Raw genomic sequence first — 17,399 nt, 5'->3', positions numbered from 1 at the left:
TTAGATTTTTTTTTAACTTGTTTTTGAAGAGGCGGGTTGAATAAAAACGTCCTGTTTTTTTTTACTGCACGTTTAAATTTGACAAATGTTTCAACTGTGAAAAAGTCCCCTTAGGCTTGCACCTAAAAGGAGATAACGAAGTGCAAAATAACTAACTCCATGGTGTCCCAAAGGTTCCTCAACAACAGGCTTCACTCCTCCTCCCTTTCCCGAGCTTCACAACATGTTGCTTACACATTTAATTAAAATGTTTGGCATGCATTTTAACTGCCCATTGATACTCTATTTAGGTATATATTGTGCATTGAGGTGGCATTAAACGACATAGCGCCCCCATTTGGTGGCATTTGGCTTTATCACCAACAGGGGGGCAAAATTGCACTTGGGAGGAAATTAAAAAACAGAACTTACGGAAGCTTGTTGACACAAAAAAAAGTCAGTATTACGTGCTCGCAATTATTTTAAGACGATGTAAGTCCATGAAACGAGTATTTACGACGTCATGCTGAAGTTTCTTTTTTAATGCGGCAGTAATACGCTTGCGTAGAAGCGCTATTTCGTTTCAAGGCTCAATGGCGCCACCTCGTGGCCAGTTCCCGAAAAGCTGCAATATTAAGTTGTTAACATTCTTTTACCAAGCAGAAACGTTCAACTATTGCAACGGCACATTGAAGAACCACCCAGCAGATGTATCAGTGCTTAAAAAAGATGTTTATTGTGTTTTGCTCCCTTTCAAATGATAACAATCAGCCAATGACAAGAGGTAGAAATCTGTAACTTTGTGGCGAATTCCATCCATACACACATGCACACACCATTTGAACGGTGCATCCTGATGAGAAACGTGCAAGCCGATATAACAACAATAAATAATACAGAGCATCCGCCATGTGAAGGGCTGCCACTCAAGCCTCATGACAGCAGCTGATTGGCCAATCACATTAACCCCACCCCCACGTATGGCCTTTGCACATTAGCTTGTGGTTCGTCGACAGGAGATGGATGTTATTTGACCCAGGAGATTTTGAGACAACGGGCGATGAATGCGTAGGTGTCGGCCACCTCCTGGATGACCTTGCTGGTGGGCTTGCCGGCGCCGTGGCCCGACTTTGTGTCCACGAGGATGAAGAGGGGGTTGGACTGCTTGCCGCTGCGACCCACCGTGTGCTGAAGGGTGGCGATGTATTTGAGCGAGTGAAGGGGCACCACGCGGTCGTCGTGGTCGCCCGTCAGCAGGAGGACGGCGGGGTACTGGACCCCATTGTCCTCGGGTACTCGGATGTTGTGGAGAGGGGAGTATCTGGCGGGGCGGGAGGGCGAGACATATTCCAAGAGTTGTGAAAAAAAAAGGGGGGAGGGGGACTCAGCAACGTTAGTTGCCTCTTCGCTCTTCACATACGGCAAATTAGTAGTCGTTGATATTGAAAATTCTGTTGATTTCCATTCCTGCTGTTTGAATCTCACAGTCCTTTCACGAGACGACTGTTGTAACATTTTTGAGTGCACGCCATTTTAAAGACTTCATTCGTATTAGTTCTCAGGAAGTTTGCAACCTGATCTTGTCAAATCAAATCTTAAACTAATATTAGACATTTGTTCCTAAACAGCAGCTTTGTTAAATAAATCATATTTAGTAACTCAAAAAGGACCTTGAAATAAAACTCTAAAAAGCTAGATTGAAATACCTTGGAAAAATTTATATATGAAGGTATGCGAACATAATTGGAGAAATACACACACACACAATTAAATTTAAAAAACTATAAAGTTTTCTTATCTCAACTTGCTCTTGGCATAATAATCATATTTTGATCACTTGATAAATTTTTTGTGGAATAGATTTTTGATGACTGTGTTGATGCAAACTGGAGTGCACTACTTGGCAACAGCCAGCGGAGGCACTGTTGTTTCAAGAGAGACACCACAATGTCAGCTACAGCAATTGCTGGTAATTATTCTTGAAATTAATATATATGAAATCTGTATTTTTTTTGTATGTAACATATTACTTGTTTTGTAGATTAAGGAAAATATTTTCATTCTGAATGTATTATTACATGTAAACTACTCTGGCAAGTCAACCTAAAAACTATGAAAGCCACCATGCGTTTCACTCACTTGATAAGCCATTCGAACTGTTCCTTTTCTTCCGAGCAGCCAAAGTCGGTGGTCCAGGCGTGGCCGATGGTGAACTTGTGGAATTTGAGCATGTCCATAACGCCCACCTGAGCGACGGCACAGCCAAACAGCTCCGGCCGCTGGTTCACACACGCCGCTGGGAGAGGGGAAAAAAAAAAAAAACACATCACGGAGTGCCGCGGTAAAAGGGAGAATATTGTTTTGTTAGCATCTACGGGTGACGCGTACCTACGAGCAGGCCGCCATTTGAGCCTCCGTTGATGGTGAGCTTGGACGGAGAGGTGTAGCCCTCCTTGATGAGGTACTCGGCCGCACATTGAAAGTCTGTGAAGCAATTCTGCTTGTTGGCTAGCATGCCCGCTAAAAGAGGAAGAAGCGTCACGCATGGGTCATTTTCTGTCAAATTGTGTCTGCTAACTCTCGCCACCTTTATGCCAGGTCTCGCCGTACTCCCCTCCTCCCCGGATGTTGGCGACGGCCAGGACTCCGCCCAGGTGTCGCACAAAGATGAGCCGCGAGACGCTGAAGCTGGGCGTGATGGAGATGTTGAAGCCGCCGTAGCCGTAGAGGAAGCCCGGGTGGGAGCCGTCTAGCTTGATGCCCTTCTTGTGGACGATGAACATTGGGACTTGAGTGCCGTCCTTGGAAGCGTAGAAGATCTGGACAGGAAGTAGAAGGCAGATGATGGTGAGGTGGGAAAATTGAACTGGGAGATTTTATGCATGTTACCTGGGTGGTCTGGTAGTCAGATGGGTCGAAGCCTTTGACTACGACCTCTCTGAAGATGTGGGGCTGCAGAGGCTCCTTGGTCAAATCGCAGTGATAAATGATGGCTGGAGTAAAAAAAATGAGAACAATTCTTCAATGAGAAAATACAAAGACCTCTGAAGTCACACACATGCTCAGAGTTCAATGGAGTACCTGGCGAGAGGAAGGAAGTAAAATAATAAAAGATCTCAGAGTCGCGCTTCCTTCCCGTGAAACCAACCACGGAGCCGACATCTAGCGGAAAGGTCCTGAGCTCCTCCCCGGAAGCGAGGCGATACATTTTCAAGACATTCTTCACGTCGTGAAGGAAACACACAAACAGGTAGCTGGAGTAGGTGCAGGTGGCGAATACTGCAAACGTTAAGACAGCACGATGCGTTACATAAATGCATCTCGAGGATTCATGCGCGCGTGACGCCGCTCACCAATGACATCCTTGTCATGCTGAGGGATGAGCTCCGCCCAGTCGCTCGGCGCCGGCGAGGCAAAGTCGATGTTGATGAGGCGGTAACGCGGCGCGTCCAGGTTGGTCTTGAACGTAAACACCGTGCCCTCGTTGGTGACGTACTCATACTCGGCGTCAAAGTTGTCGATGAGCTTCACCCAGGGCAGAAGGCCTGGATTTGCAGAAAAGAGGATAGAAAACTTCAACGCACACATTTCGAGAAACTAAAAAAGCAATAATGGCACACACAAATATCAAACATGCCTGTAATGCCCTGAGGGGTCTTCTTGAGGTCACAATACCAGAGTCTGTTGACGGGATCACAGCCTTCCCTGATGGACAGCAGCACATAGCGGCCATCATCTGAAACCTGCACAACAGTTGTCATCTCTCAGTCAATAGAAATAACAAAGCAAAAAAAAAAAAAAAGTTAGACAAATTACCTCAGCTCCACTCATCCACTTGGGATGATCGGGAAATTCCGCGCAAAGCACGTCCTCAGACTGCGGCGTGCCCAAAATGTGGTAGTAGAGCTTCTGGTCCAAATTAGTTGATGTCTCAGTGCCTAGAAGGGAGCATGTTTATTTTCAATAATGTTGAAATACAAACAATGATTCCCACTACTAACTTGCAACACAAGTCGATAAGGTCACAAAAAAGAAGAGAACAGAACGACCTCATGACCTCACCATCACTCTTTCCCTCTTGCTCGGGGTATGAATTATAAAAGAGGCCCTTCCCGTCATGCGTCCACGACATGCAGCTAAACTTGACTCGTTCCAGACGGTCCTCGAGTTCCACGGCGCCTTCCACCCGAAGGAAATGCATCTCCACCCAGTCCGAGCCGCTGGCGCTCGTGCCGTACGCCAAGTACTCGCCATCTTCCGAGAACGCGTAGCCTTCAAGAGGAGGCAAAATGTTTGTGTATTTGTCTCTTAAGAATTGAATGTGAAGAAATGAAGTCTCGGTTATTACCTCGCAAGGCAACTGTGCCATCTTCAGAAAACGTGTTGGGATCTAAAAAGACGGTAGGTTCTGCATCCAGGCTCTCTTGCAAATACATCACACTCTGGTTCTGGAGGCCAGTGTTGTAGAAGTGGAAGTACCTGGAGATGCCGGCCGTTGACATCAATCATTCCAGAATTGGGCAATGACTGGGTTCTGTTGTTGCCAGCCTTACCTGTTTCCCCTTTTGAAGGGACAGCTATACTTGGGATAGTCATACAGCTCAGTCATGCGCTCCTTGAACAGATCCCGCACCTCGCAGTGCTCCAAATACGGCAACGTGAGCTGATTCTGAGCACTCACGAACGCCTATAAAATCAAATGGAATGACATGATTTAGCTTTTAAAAGTTTTAAACATCTTTCTGGTCTACTTAAACAGTCAACCAGACTTAACCAACCAGGTTTCTACCTGCGTCTTTTCACTGTCGGGGTCCTCCAGCCAGCTGTATGGATCGGGTATTTTATACCCATGATAGTTATCCATCTAGGATACATAAACATGTCAAAATCATAATCACATCATTAGAAGTAGCAAGGAACTGTCCATGAGTCATCCTGAAATGAGGAGTGCGCTAATCGAAGTTAGCTTCAAGAACACTGCTAAGCTAACTAGCATGCTAACAAAAGAAGCCGTTCTCCTCAATGAATGGAAGAGCATAATGACAGCAGCCCGGTTGATTAGCACGCTAAGCCCATTCGGGCTAACACACTTTACTTACAACTGCATCGTCACGGTAAGCGGTAGGGTACTGAAAAGCCATTCTGGATGACACTTTTCGGGAATTGCGTACGAAAAAAAAATGTCCCAGTGCACGAAACGGAGGTTTTGATATGGCTCTCTGGAGGACGTAGAACATTAATTCGAGACGATTAAAAATAAAATTGGCACGGGAGACTCTCTAGAAGCTTCGCTGACATAGACCGTCAACAAGCACTGTCAAGAGGTGACATTAGATCTGCTTGGACGTGAGCGAAAATCTAGAGCGCCCCCTGTCATCAGGAAAAAAGATTGCCACAGTAACAATGGCGCTAATAGTTTATCCAACAACATTAAGCTTTTTTTTCCCTCTGAGACTATTTTGTGAACTTTTGTGAATTTAAAATGTATTAAAAAGGCATTGTGTAAAATATTCCATTTCGACATGTTTCACAAAGTATTTATTGATGGGCCGCCACGTGGCACTGGACTGAAAGGAATGAATGGAAATGTATAAAATGAAAAATTGGTGTAGTTTTAGTTTGGATATTTCCCGGTAGTCCATTTAAGTGTGAAGGGTTCAGTTGTAAATGTTGACCTTTTCACCTTTAGCTAAAGGCTATGTGGGTCTACCGGGAATCTCCATCATCAAGTCTTATCTATGTGACAGAGAAGGAGAGACCTCAACCTCCTCTTTCTTTCTTTTTTTTTCTGTTCATCTCCACCCCCTTACCCCTCCCTTCCTTCCTTCCTCGCCTGACTTGATCAATCAATCTTGATTTGGCGAGAATTATCACTGGCGCCCATTCTTGCACAAGATCGATAGCATGCAGATAAGGAAGAACGATGCGGCACGTAACTTGAGGCGTTCGGGTCAAGCTCTCGGAACTAAAATAAAAATGACTCACTCTTGGAAATCTGGCGCGTTGTTGTCGGCTACATCTTAGCAGCGGTTTCAACACTGCACGCCACGACTTATTGGCTTCTTCGCAGCTATGTCGATAAGACCCTGGAAACAGGTTTTTGTGACACGGCGCTGTCTCGGCAGTAAAAATGGAGCGCATTGTTTGGATACCGTGGCTTATCAAGACGGTCAGATGTCGTCTGGTGCATTCCACGCAGTTCTTACTTTCAGATTTATCATCATGTGTGTCCTACTTCAAAAAGAAAAGGTTGGTCGGTGGTGGCTGGAAGTATGCAAAGCGAAAGTGGATGGGAGATGGAATTCAATGGCTCAAGTTGAGGCATACTCATGGAAATTCTTAAAGGTGCACGTTTTGGGACAAAGGATGGTCCTGGCCTCCACCCAATTCTATTCTTCTTCCCAGGGGATACCCCACGATCGCAAAGAGGATGTTTTCCTGTCCGCCTCTGTCGGATATGGGTCAGGGAAACCATTGTCCTCTAACCAGGGGGGGAGACAAACACTGAGAATTTGAATGAGGGTCTTTGCGTTGGAAAAAAAAATGGCCCTTTTATTCAGTGAGTAAGTGGCTTTTGACATGAGCCGGAAATGTAGGAATTAAAGCTCCTCCTCCTTCCGTGGTTTTTACGCCATTATCCGGTGACAGAAAAAGATGGGACAAGCCCCCAGCCCTCCGCAAACTCATCGCAAGAGGAAGCACCTGTCTCGGTTCTAGCGGATGAAGAAGAACGACTACCTGTTGTGTTTTTGGGCGAAGGTCATCGCGAGGTTACTACTAACTTCCATATGCTCACTCAGATGCACCAATGACAAATAATAGATCAAATTGTCACATGTTGGTCGCTTGTTGCCGGGTAGAATTGATGTATAGGCCCGTGGAAGCGGCTACTACAATAACAACAACAGGCAAGAGGAAGAGGAAGTCAGACAGATGGAATGACTTCCACAAACAGCAGTAGAGAGAGATTGAATCAATGCTCTGTATTAAATATAAACTGTGCTATAGCACAAATGACATGACCTCAGCTAAATTGAAGTTATCCATTCATTCTAATAGCAGTTGTTCAAGAGGGGGACGCCACGGTGACATAGCAATGCTCAAGGATGCTTTTAAGTGTGATCACAGAGGACGGCTTCCTGCTTGTTTGTCTCATTCGGGCTGTTATTAGCCACGAGGGCCCGGGCGACAGTCTACGATCACGATGACCTGTCCCGTCAAATGTCAACAGGACGCGAGAAATTACAAATTGTAACTTCGGAGTTCTCCGACCTGCATAATAAGTCACCTATATAAAAACCCTAAAGTTATAGTACAGTTCCTTTTTTCTACCTCCTTTCAAGTCTCCTTTGGAGAGACGTTAGGTCATCAGCTTTTGATAGTTTTGACTTGCTTGATACGCTCACAAAAAAAAAAAAACGGAGCTGTCAAAACATGCTGGCCCCAACGTCCATCAAAGTTATGCGGAAACCGAATTAGAAGATTAGTTTCTGTGTACTAATGCCATCGTACGTCAGATATAAAATAAAAAAACATTACCAAGAACCTGCCAATTAGCCAGAGTGGAAGGGAAGTTTGTCATTGTTTGCGTTGATAACGTTGAAAGGAAGTCAGAGACACTCGTGGGCGGCCTGCTGAAAGATGCCAGGATAAAGGGACAGTCGGTACAAAAAAAATACATGACACACATGCATTGATATTTACACTTGCTTTAAAATGTTGCCATGAAAGAAACGACGTCATGGTTGAAAAAAAAAGAGAATCGCGTGAGTGATTCGTATCTTGTACTCTGGCACCGCGCTTTCCGACTCGTCAAACCAGCCGGGCTGCCCACGCAAAACTGTCATAGCGGGCATTTGTCTGTCCTAATGTGAGATTATATTTAAAAACCTAAGAAGAGAGATCCAAAAGTTTGCAGTTTGTATTGTTTTGATGCTATTTCTTGCGTATTGATTATTGATTTACAGAGTTCAGTGCGAGGTAAGAGGACAAAAGAAGACCCCTGATGTACTTCAAAGTGTCCATCATCCCCCTTTTCCTCTGTCTTTGAACCTCATTTTGTCTTGGTTTAAAAAAAAAAAAAAAAAAAAGGTGGCCGGGCAGCAAGCTTTGCGTGCAGACGGATATTACCTTTTAAAAGCAAAACAAATATGTGTGGTGAGGTGCGCCCTGTAATTTTGCTGTTGACATGTGCACTTACAGTGGGGCTCCAGAACCCTGTTAATGACTAGGGTAGGTAAGACATGGAGACAGGTGGAGGGCAGTGCCGTCTGACTGCTCCCCAGAGAAGAGGGAGAGAGTGCGTCTGTGCTGCGCAATTGTAAAAAAGTGTCACAGGCAGACAGACACGGCGGCACCTGGTGATGTCACCCGTGTTGTCACCGGGGCGCCTTCAAAGTTGCCCCGTTTACAACACACGCCATTCCAGAAGCTGTAAAGCTTTTGGAATCAAGCCGTATTGTTCTGCTCGTGTCCTCTTGCTCAATAATAAATGACAGTGCAAGACGCCCACGCCTCATCAAAACAAACATATGACAAGACCGGCCCGTTCACTAGTGCGACTACACAAGTATTTTTAGGGGGTCAAACAATCATTTTAGTTGTTACAATTTTCAAATTTAAATTATTGACATTTATAGTTTGCACAATAAAGGGCTGTGCATGGTGTGGACATGTGCGTGTGCGTGTAGCACAGTGACATTCCTCTCAGCCTCAAAACTATGATAATAACCTGTCAACAAGAGATCATCCGCCGGTGGAGAAAAGACAGTTGGTGGACTTCGAGGTGGGTGGTGGATGTTTTGGTGCCTTGAATCTGGAAGAAAAAAAAAAAAAGAAGTCAGGCCATTGCATTGCAAGAGCAAACTTTGTCCTTGTGAGGTTTGTCCCATCACAATAAAAGCACTTCTCATCAAACATTAAGTTGTCCCACCCAAAGCTAGCAGGCAAGAACTACGAACACGCAAATCCGCATGTGGACGGCTCACACAATGCACGCGAGTATTAAAAGGTCGGCAGACGAGAGTGGGATAGGGAAGCCATGGAGAGGAAGTGGAGGGGAGATAAATAGAAGGTGATGAATGAGATGACCCAAGGCAAGGAGAAATAGCCAGAGTGAGACGCAGGAGCGGATTCTAAATTACACGCTGGCTCATGTCAGCAGTTGTAATTAGTAGCTTAGTCAGGTGTGGCGAGCAGGACAGGATGTGTCAGAAAAGCAACCAAGAAAAAAAAAAAAAAAGACAATAGCACAGAAGGCACGTCTCCGCCGCGAGGGGCGAGAGCAGCGCTGAATGGAAACACACGGGGCAGGTTGTTTGCGGCGTGTCGCGTGTCAAGCACGAGAATGATGTGTGCGGAAATCCAGGCGCTTCTCGAATGGGCTGGCGCGGCGCCAAGGTAAATGTTGCTTTTGGAAGGCAGGACAAGAGGAGTGGGGGACGTGAGTGAAAGCTAGCCCATGCGTCGACATGCAGCGCAACACGCTTATTGTTGCAATGCAGAAAGAAGCTACAAACAATATGGCGGCAATCTACTCAATTGCGCTTTTGGCCGAATGCTGGTAATCATCCAATGTCATAAACCATAAAAAAATTTTTTTGAAGCCGGTCACATGGTTAGCAGCGTTTACCGGGCCAGTCAAAGCTTTCGCCAAATGATGTCACCCTCTATTAACAACCTCTTCTTCCAAAACACAAAGCCAGCATGCTTGTCGGAGACGGATGGAAGTAGATGTTTGAGAGAATGAAGACGTATTTGTCTGATCCGGACATAGCTGGGTGACAGACTTCCCCCCCCCCCCACTTTAGAGAAAGCCTAACGCCTTGGGGCAAGTGAGTGACACACAAACACACTGCAAGGAGGAGCCATGGGGCAAAAGGGGAGGAGGATGGGGCGGCAAAGTGCCTGTAGTCAGTCACAAACAGGTAGATAGAGGCTGCCCGAGCCAGCAAGAGAGTGAGAGAGTGAATGACAGAGCGAGAGAGAGCTTTCCAGAGCCACCGGTTGCTCACGCACACTCCCGCTCAGCCCACAGCCTCACTTATGTGCGGCTCCTCTCAAGGCTTCACGGTAAGTGCTTTACATCCTTTTCCAAAGAATGGCTTTTTTTTTTTTTTTGGGTGTTCTGATTGACAAGAGGTGACAGCTGGGCACCTTTGAGTCATGTCTTGATTTTCAGATGCTTTCTGCAGAGTCACCACCGGCATCCACGCTTTCGGTGTGAGCTGTCAACTTTGTGACACTCATTCCGAGGCAGGCGCGTTTTGACAGACAAACGGGGTGAAAAGTTAATGCTGTTTGCGTGGTTTAGAAGTGTGATTAAAGGGGGGAGTCGGCGTTGTCGGATATTGTGTGGAACCGAAGGTCATTTTAAATTGGATTTTGTTGATTCAGGTTTGAAATTTTTGTTGGTTGTGTGCTTTATTTTTATTTGATCATTTAAGTTGCACTGTAACTTGAGTCATTTAAATTAGTTGAAGGCCCGAAATTATTCATAAATTTTTTTTGTAGTTCTTGTAATTAATTCATTTGTTGTTGAATAAATGTCTTTTGCCTAAAAATGACGCAGACAAAAAAATTCAAATTTTTAAAAGTAATTTTTAAATAGTTGTGCAAAGAATTTACTAATTTTACAAATCGTAAATTAGATGTATTGATGTTTTAAGTCTCGCCGTTCATTTGATTGCTTTAAAACATTACATTCAAAATGGTGACAAGAATGTTTTGAATAATAATGGTCAAGTCAGCCTCACCTGGTTTAATTTTTTTTTTTTAACAAATGCAATCAACAATAAGCAGGCCTAAAACCATTTAAAATCTTTTGCCACTATGCGGTCACACAAAGTTTTCTATTTTGGGTCTTGGGCATGTTTGTAAACGTTGTTTTAATTTTAAAATTCAGATAAATCAATCCAAGATTTGTTTCAACCAAAAAGCACTTGGTCACATTTGAACTGTTTGCTATCTTATCATCATCTGAGTGGCAACTTAAGGAGCCTGAGGAGGAAGCCATTCTGTGAGGGCATATCCCAGTATTGTTGTTTTTTTCTTAATCAAAGCTTCTTCTGTCTTCTCTGGTTCATCCCGTCGGTCGCGGGTGGGAGGGTTTGCGGGCGAGATATCTGTCTACAATCTTCATGTGAACCGGCGGGAGAGACAGTACACAAGCGAGGACGCGAGGACAGAGCCTCTCATTTGGTGTCGGAGGAAGTCTGGCGGATTCAGTGAGAACCAACGTTGGCTGGTTTCTTTGTGAAAGTGGACTTTTTGCGTGGGGAATGACGCGCACAGGAACCTCCCTCGCAGCTCCGGGGTTTGTGACTGGGATTTTCACAGGATGTATGGGACAGTGGGGGCAGAGGGGCAGCGAGCATGAGGGCCCCGCTTTGAAGTTTGTTTGTCCGGTAGTAGCCGAGGCTGGGAAAGTAAGTAGCTTCTCCTCGCTGTAATTTTAGATCCAGAACATATTTCCTGGGATGGAGAAATAACAGCTCGTTCTAAGGACCATTTTGTTTCTATAGCCACCATCGATCATCCGGCCATCAGTGAAGATAATTTGCAATTTTAGTACTGACATGAAGTTGATTTGTCTTCGCGGGCCACATAAAATGACGTGGCGGGCCGTATTTGGCCCCCGGGCCTTGAGTTAGACACCCATCAACGCAAGCACAGTCTTAAGGTCACGATTGTAGCCGACTCCCACAAAGGGACTCTTGGGAAATAACCTGGTGAAAATCTTGCTTCCTCCAGGCCTGGTCCTCTGGGTGCAGCACGGTCATGTTAACCTCTGAAGGGTCAGAGGTCATGGCAGTTGCAACGGCCGAGTCTGTGGACTCGGACATGACGTCGTGGAGCGAGGCTGACTTTGAGAAGAAGTGCACGTACATCGTCAAGGATCAACCTCTGGAGGAAGTGTCCAAAAACTCCATCAAAACGCGAGCCGAGAGGTCCTTGCCCAGGAACTTGGCCTTGAAACGCCGCCTGGACTCAGCACAAGTAAGACACTTGCGTCACTCCATCAACTCATCCATCACCAGGCGGGAAATACTCAACATGTTGTCTAATCTCAACCTTTGCTACGTCGACGCAAAGCCTGAGACAATTGCCGAGCCCCTCGGCACTTAGCCTCGGGGTCCGCGTGATTAGTAGTTACCTCGGATTCTCGGCCCCTTTTTGTTCCAGCGCTCAATTACACCGTAAAGTAGAGGCACCAAGAACCCGCAGTTTTATTTGCAAGCAAGTTGTAAGGTGGTTTATGTTTAACCCCATAGCAGGAGATCGTAGATAGTAAGGCAAGACAGTAAAAGATTAACCTCGTAGATGATGCATGGGTAGCAGGGGAGGGGATGCCCATGATACTCGATCCTCTCTTTCCCACCCTGGAGGGTCGAAAGCGGCGCGTTTCACACCTGGATGTGACAGAACATGAGTAGCGGTGAAATTTTAATGCAGAGGAAAGACAACTTGGATGATTGGCTTTTGAAATATTCAGTATGAGTAAGGGGAGAAGCACAATGTGTCACTTTGTTGTTCTGGGAGAATGGTCTAAGTTAGCCTGATGCTAGCATGACGGTAGCCAATGCTATCAGTGGCTCGATTTCATCAAGGAACTATGGTCACATGAATCAAAAATATCGGAGACAAGCCTAAATTTCTTTGCTTGGGGAAAATTCAAACTGAACATTTATGTAATCTTTTACAAACCCTGACAAAACCCCACATTTGCTACGTTCCCAAGCATTAGCTTAAGTGCTACACAGGCTAGTTTGGACAAAATGGTTAGTTTGGCCTGTATTTAAAAGTGCTTAATAATGTCATAGATGAACCCTTTTGGTTCTCCATGCCTCTAATTAGGCTGGGAACCCTTTAATCTGTAAACTACACTGTCATTTAGTCTGCTTTTGTTTTGGACAGGTGCTCGGAGTGACCAGCAAAGAGTTGATACCGAAGGGGACACGCTTTGGGCCTTTGGTGGGCGAACGATACACCAACGAAACGCTGCTGAAAGATGCCAATCGAAAGTATTTTTGGAGGGTAAGCGTGTTTTGTTCTGAAAAACCATTCGCATCCTCTCGCTTCGTCTGAGACCTCGATGCGGCGGCGCTTATGAGCCGTTGTGGTTTTTGCCTGCTGTAAATTTTGACATGGCCGTGGTGTCGGCTGTATGAGGTCGCGAGCGCACAGCTGTTGGGTTTCAGTGACGCAGCATTTCTCCGCTCGCTTCGCTCGTCTCTGCCAGTAAATACGCCGTGTTAAATGTCCGCGCTTTTCCAGTGTAGCGAACGCTTGCGCACAGACGCAGCAAAAAAAGGAAGTGGCTTTTAAGCCTGAGAACCGTCACCTTCCAAATAACACTCGGGACAACCTTTGTGACACACTCACGTTCCGACACATCTACAGAAGTTGCTTTGTGAATCTGAAACAAGTCTGCTTATATTATATTATTAATAACTTTTGCAGTCTGTTTGCTTGAAGTAGGTTTATGTGACGCATAAAATGTTACTGAGAATTTCCGAGAGCCAATAAAATTGATGACTCACGCATGATGAAGCGAATGAGAGTGTAAACAGCGCAGTACTCATTCAATAAACTTCCTCTTTAACTTTTCGTGCCACAATGTCGTGGCGCCTATCTCAAGAGAGATTCTATCGCATTTACCATAAAAGCATCGGGCTGCTTCGTGACTTCATACTTTCGGGTTGAGAGCGCGTCATAAAGCTGATTAGTCATCGTGTGATTGCGTCCCCCCCGCTTGCAGGTCTTCTCCCATGGGACCTTACACCACATCCTAGACGGTTTGAATGAAGACAAGAGCAACTGGATGCGATACGTAAACCCGGCCTGCGGCGTGGACGAGCAGAACTTGATCGCGTGCCAGAGTGGTCTGGACATCTACTTCTACACCGTTAAGCCGCTTCTTCCTGGTCAGGAGCTGCTGGTGTGGTACTGCTCGGAACTAGCCCGGCGTTGTAACAACCCACCCTTGGGGCAGCTTGCTATGGACTGTGCTGGTAAGTAGCTATGTGTAAAAAAAAAAAAAAAGGATTGAGGAGGCAAAGAGATGGTTGCTCCTGGAGGAACTATGGAAAAAAAATGGTGTCCGTAATCAAACAAGTGGCCGACCCTTTGTGCGGGTCACGCCCACGGAAGCTTTTGTTAGCTGGGGTGGGGGGGGGACACAAAAGAGAGTAGACCCCCTGAATGGAGGGCCCGCTCCCAGGTGTGGCCATAGTCCTCCTAGGTAAGACGAGACCAATTTCTGGTCTTGTGTCAGTTTCTTCTCAAACGCCACGGAGAGACAAAGCTGTCGGCTCGTTGGCCGCACAAAGCCCGCGACTCGCCATTCACAAACACAAAGAGCGCACATGCTTCCTGAGTGAAAGGCATCCACGTTCAATGACACACACACACACACACACACACACGGATGACTGTATGTCCGCCCGAGCTGTTGACAGCATTCTGGTGCAACTTGTCTTATTTATTTGGCTCTTAAGAAGGAGGAGAAGTAGGAAGCGCTCCAGTGACTACTTGAACTTCCTGACAGGGCGACCCGCTGACAGACTGATTTCTCATTGAGTGTCGGGTTGTTTGTTTGCCCAAGGTTGGGGGGGGTCACACGAGGGAAAATAGTAGATTAGGCCTAAATATGTTAAAGAAGAAGAGGTGACACGCGCGTGCAGGAAAATGTAGCGTAGTTAGCATAGCATAGCAATGACCTCATAAACACAGATTCATTTTAGATTCATAAATATTTATTTCAAATCTTGAAATATCTTTGAAAATCTGAAAAGAGACAATTCTGAGTCCAATTGGATTTCCCTGTCTAGAATAAAAGTTCTGCTTGCGGTATATTTTAAAAATCATTGTTTCTTTCACCAACAGCACGTCGTCAATCACAGAAGAAGACGCCGGCGAAACGGGGACACAGCGTGACTGAGATCCTCCGAGAAGACCCCCCCAAGCCGCTCGCTGGCCTTTACCGACAAATGGACGGTTCTTTATCTCAGGGTAACCTCCCGGTTTTCCCCATGGTCTACCCGATCCATTCCGAAGCCGTCCACAGATATGTAGCCCCGCCCCCTCTGCCGTCCTGCAGTCCTCCGGCTGCCAAAAGGACAGCTCGAAGTAGCCACATTCCTTCCAGTTTGCACTTCAGCTTCCAGCACAGCCCAAGCCACGTTCTGGCCAAAGCTTACTCAGAACCTTCAGTACCAGAGCGAGTGTATTCTGCTCCCTATCTTCTACCCCAGTACTCACCTTGCCATGACAGCATTCTACCTCACCCGTACTTGTCCTACACCGATGGACTAAAACCCTACTTGACTCTCTCGGCTCATTTACTGCCTTTTGATGGCTATGTTAACCTCCTCCATCCGGAACACAAGAACTTAACACTTGCACTGTCAAACACCAAAGAAGACCTCATTCCGTCTCCAACCGGCGAGAGCAAAGATGAAAAGAACCTCATCTCCCCCAAAACAAACTACCTCAAGAGTTCTTCCGAGTATCCTGGAGCTGCATCCACGTCCAGTGCCACATCCGTGGTCACCACCAAGTGCAGAGCGCAGCCCTCGCTCGCACATGGAGGATGCTCTCCACCGCTCGGTACGGCAGCTTCGTTGCACCGTGATCCCTCAAAACCGACGACGGCCTCGCAAAGCAGCACAATGGATGCATCGGACCTCAGGAAGCCCAAACGGGAGGAACACGTGATGGGCTACAAGACCTTGTCATACCCGCTCACCAGGCAGAACGGAAAGATCCGGTACGAGTGCAACATCTGCAGGAAAGTCTTTGGTCAGTTGTCGAACCTCAAGGTATGACTACTTTCCGTGACATCCAAATTATTTAAAGTATGTTAACACTAACAAGTGCTGTCTTCAGGTCCATCTGCGAGTACATAGCGGTGAGCGCCCCTTCAGATGCCAAACCTGCAACAAGAACTTCACTCAGCTGGCACACTTGCAGAAACACTACCTGGTCCACACTGGAGAGAAGCCCCATGAGTGCAAAGTAAGCATTTCAATCGGCCCTCGCTAAGCGATACAATTCGGCCTGGAAATGACCTTCTTGTTTGACGCAGGTATGCCACAAGCGATTCAGCAGCACCAGTAATTTAAAGACACACCAGAGGTTGCATTCGGGTGAGCGGCCCTACCAGTGCAAACTGTGCCCGGCCCGATTCACTCAATTCATCCACCTGAAGCTCCACAAGCGCCTCCACACCGGAGAACGTCCACACCGCTGCCCCTGCTGCCCCTGTGCCTACTTCCACCAGTGCAGCCTTCAGGTGCACCTCCAGGGCTTCTGCCCTCTCTCGCCTCTGCCTTCACGCAAGCACTCCCCGGAGGAGATCCACAGAGTCAACACAGAGATCGAGAGGTTCGACGTGAGCGAGGCGGCGGAGCAGCTGGAGGCCATGGCGGCCGAAGCCAAGATGGACAAGAGGGATGTGCTCCACCTCATACAAACCTTGGACGCTCGCAGCTCCGAACAACTAGACGGCGCCCTGGCGGCCATTGAACTCTTTGAATTGGCGAACGAGGGTTTGCAAATTTGCCTCGGCTCTCCTCTACCTATGCGTCCGAGGCGTATCAAGCAGGAGTCAGGCTGCATGTCAGAGCCTGAAGACAGCCTTTCTAATCCAGCCATATAATCCTTACAGGTCAACTCAGCAGCTGTCTGGTAAAGCCTCATCTGTTGCATGTGAAGAAGCAAGACTCCACCTGCACAGCCTGACACTTTGTTGGTTTCTTGTAGAAAAAGTTACTAATTTATTCAATTGTTCTTAAGGATTCCTACAAACAGGGTTTTGTCACATTCAGCATCACTGTTGTCATATTGTCATGTCAGACAAACATATCATCATGCATATTTTTTTTTTTATTCCTACTAGTAAGAGTGAGAATGAATGTGTGTTTGTCATCTCATTAAAGCTACAAATAAAGGAGAGGTATGACTGTGTGAGGAGGAAGCCTCCATTGTTCGTGACGTGTGCCCTTTTGTGAGCGACCTCCGCTGACGTAGGTGCTTGAGGACGTGAATAAATAAACTTCCTGTTATTTGCTGTGGGATGTATTTACAACAAAATGTGTCAACCTGATACCTCATAGTGGGTGCGAGTGAATATTACAAACATTTCAAGCTCTCTACTTACATTTAAATATGCATTACGAAGCGAGGTCCTCGAGTTTGTTTGTAGCTCGCTAGCTACTAGTGTTGGCTCGTGAGTGAACGATTCGTTCAAAAGAACGATTCCTTTCAGTGAACGAATCACTTCCTACAGTGGTTCGTTCTTTTTTCAGTTCATATGACTTCAACCAGTAGGTGCCGGTAATGCGCATTGAAGCTGGTGCCACTTCGCCGTAAAAGAAAACGAAGAAGAAAATGACGTAACTTCCTGTTCACGAACGAGT

The 17,399-nt window shown here is 46.3% G+C and overlaps 2 protein-coding genes across 5 annotated transcripts; one reads left to right on the top strand and one right to left on the bottom strand.

Annotated features, from left to right (window-relative positions):
- Positions 1-690: 690 nt before the first annotated feature.
- Positions 691-13,655, bottom strand: LOC119117930 (prolyl endopeptidase). Of its 2 annotated transcripts, XM_037244581.1 has the most exons (17): positions 13,639-13,655; positions 12,294-12,389; positions 8,711-8,794; positions 7,519-7,613; positions 4,769-4,843; positions 4,533-4,666; positions 4,328-4,458; positions 4,042-4,251; positions 3,796-3,917; positions 3,617-3,722; positions 3,333-3,524; positions 3,061-3,258; positions 2,869-2,972; positions 2,567-2,798; positions 2,368-2,499; positions 2,119-2,275; positions 691-1,300 (listed from the first exon to the last, which is right to left on the bottom strand). In XM_037244581.1, exons 5-17 carry the CDS (start codon positions 4,841-4,843, stop codon positions 1,006-1,008), a joined length of 2,088 nt encoding a protein of 695 aa, XP_037100476.1. In that variant the 5' UTR covers positions 7,519-7,613; positions 8,711-8,794; positions 12,294-12,389; positions 13,639-13,655; the 3' UTR covers positions 691-1,005. The 2 variants fall into 2 exon arrangements, with proteins under 2 accessions (XP_037100476.1, XP_037100475.1); XM_037244580.1 differs by lacking the exons at positions 7,519-7,613; positions 8,711-8,794; positions 12,294-12,389; positions 13,639-13,655 and adding an exon at positions 5,079-5,301.
- Positions 9,904-16,974, top strand: prdm1c (PR domain containing 1c, with ZNF domain). 3 transcript variants are annotated; one of them, XM_037244578.1, is made up of 7 exons: positions 9,904-10,050; positions 11,731-11,976; positions 12,895-13,014; positions 13,739-13,991; positions 14,866-15,800; positions 15,868-15,996; positions 16,067-16,974. In XM_037244578.1, the coding sequence occupies exons 1-7, from the start codon at positions 9,949-9,951 to the stop codon at positions 16,637-16,639; spliced, it is 2,358 nt and encodes a 785-aa protein (XP_037100473.1). In that variant the 5' UTR covers positions 9,904-9,948; the 3' UTR covers positions 16,640-16,974. The 3 variants fall into 3 exon arrangements, with proteins under 3 accessions (XP_037100473.1, XP_037100474.1, XP_037100471.1); XM_037244576.1 differs by lacking the exon at positions 9,904-10,050 and adding an exon at positions 10,846-11,405; XM_037244579.1 differs by lacking the exons at positions 9,904-10,050; positions 12,895-13,014 and adding an exon at positions 10,842-11,405.
- Positions 16,975-17,399: the final 425 nt, after the last annotated feature.

This window comes from Syngnathus acus, chromosome 24 (assembly GCF_901709675.1).
Source record: "Syngnathus acus chromosome 24, fSynAcu1.2, whole genome shotgun sequence".
NCBI lineage: Eukaryota > Metazoa > Chordata > Actinopteri > Syngnathiformes > Syngnathidae > Syngnathus > Syngnathus acus.
The sequence above is the reverse complement of the archived record's forward strand: the minus strand, read 5'-3'. Positions and strand labels throughout refer to the sequence as shown.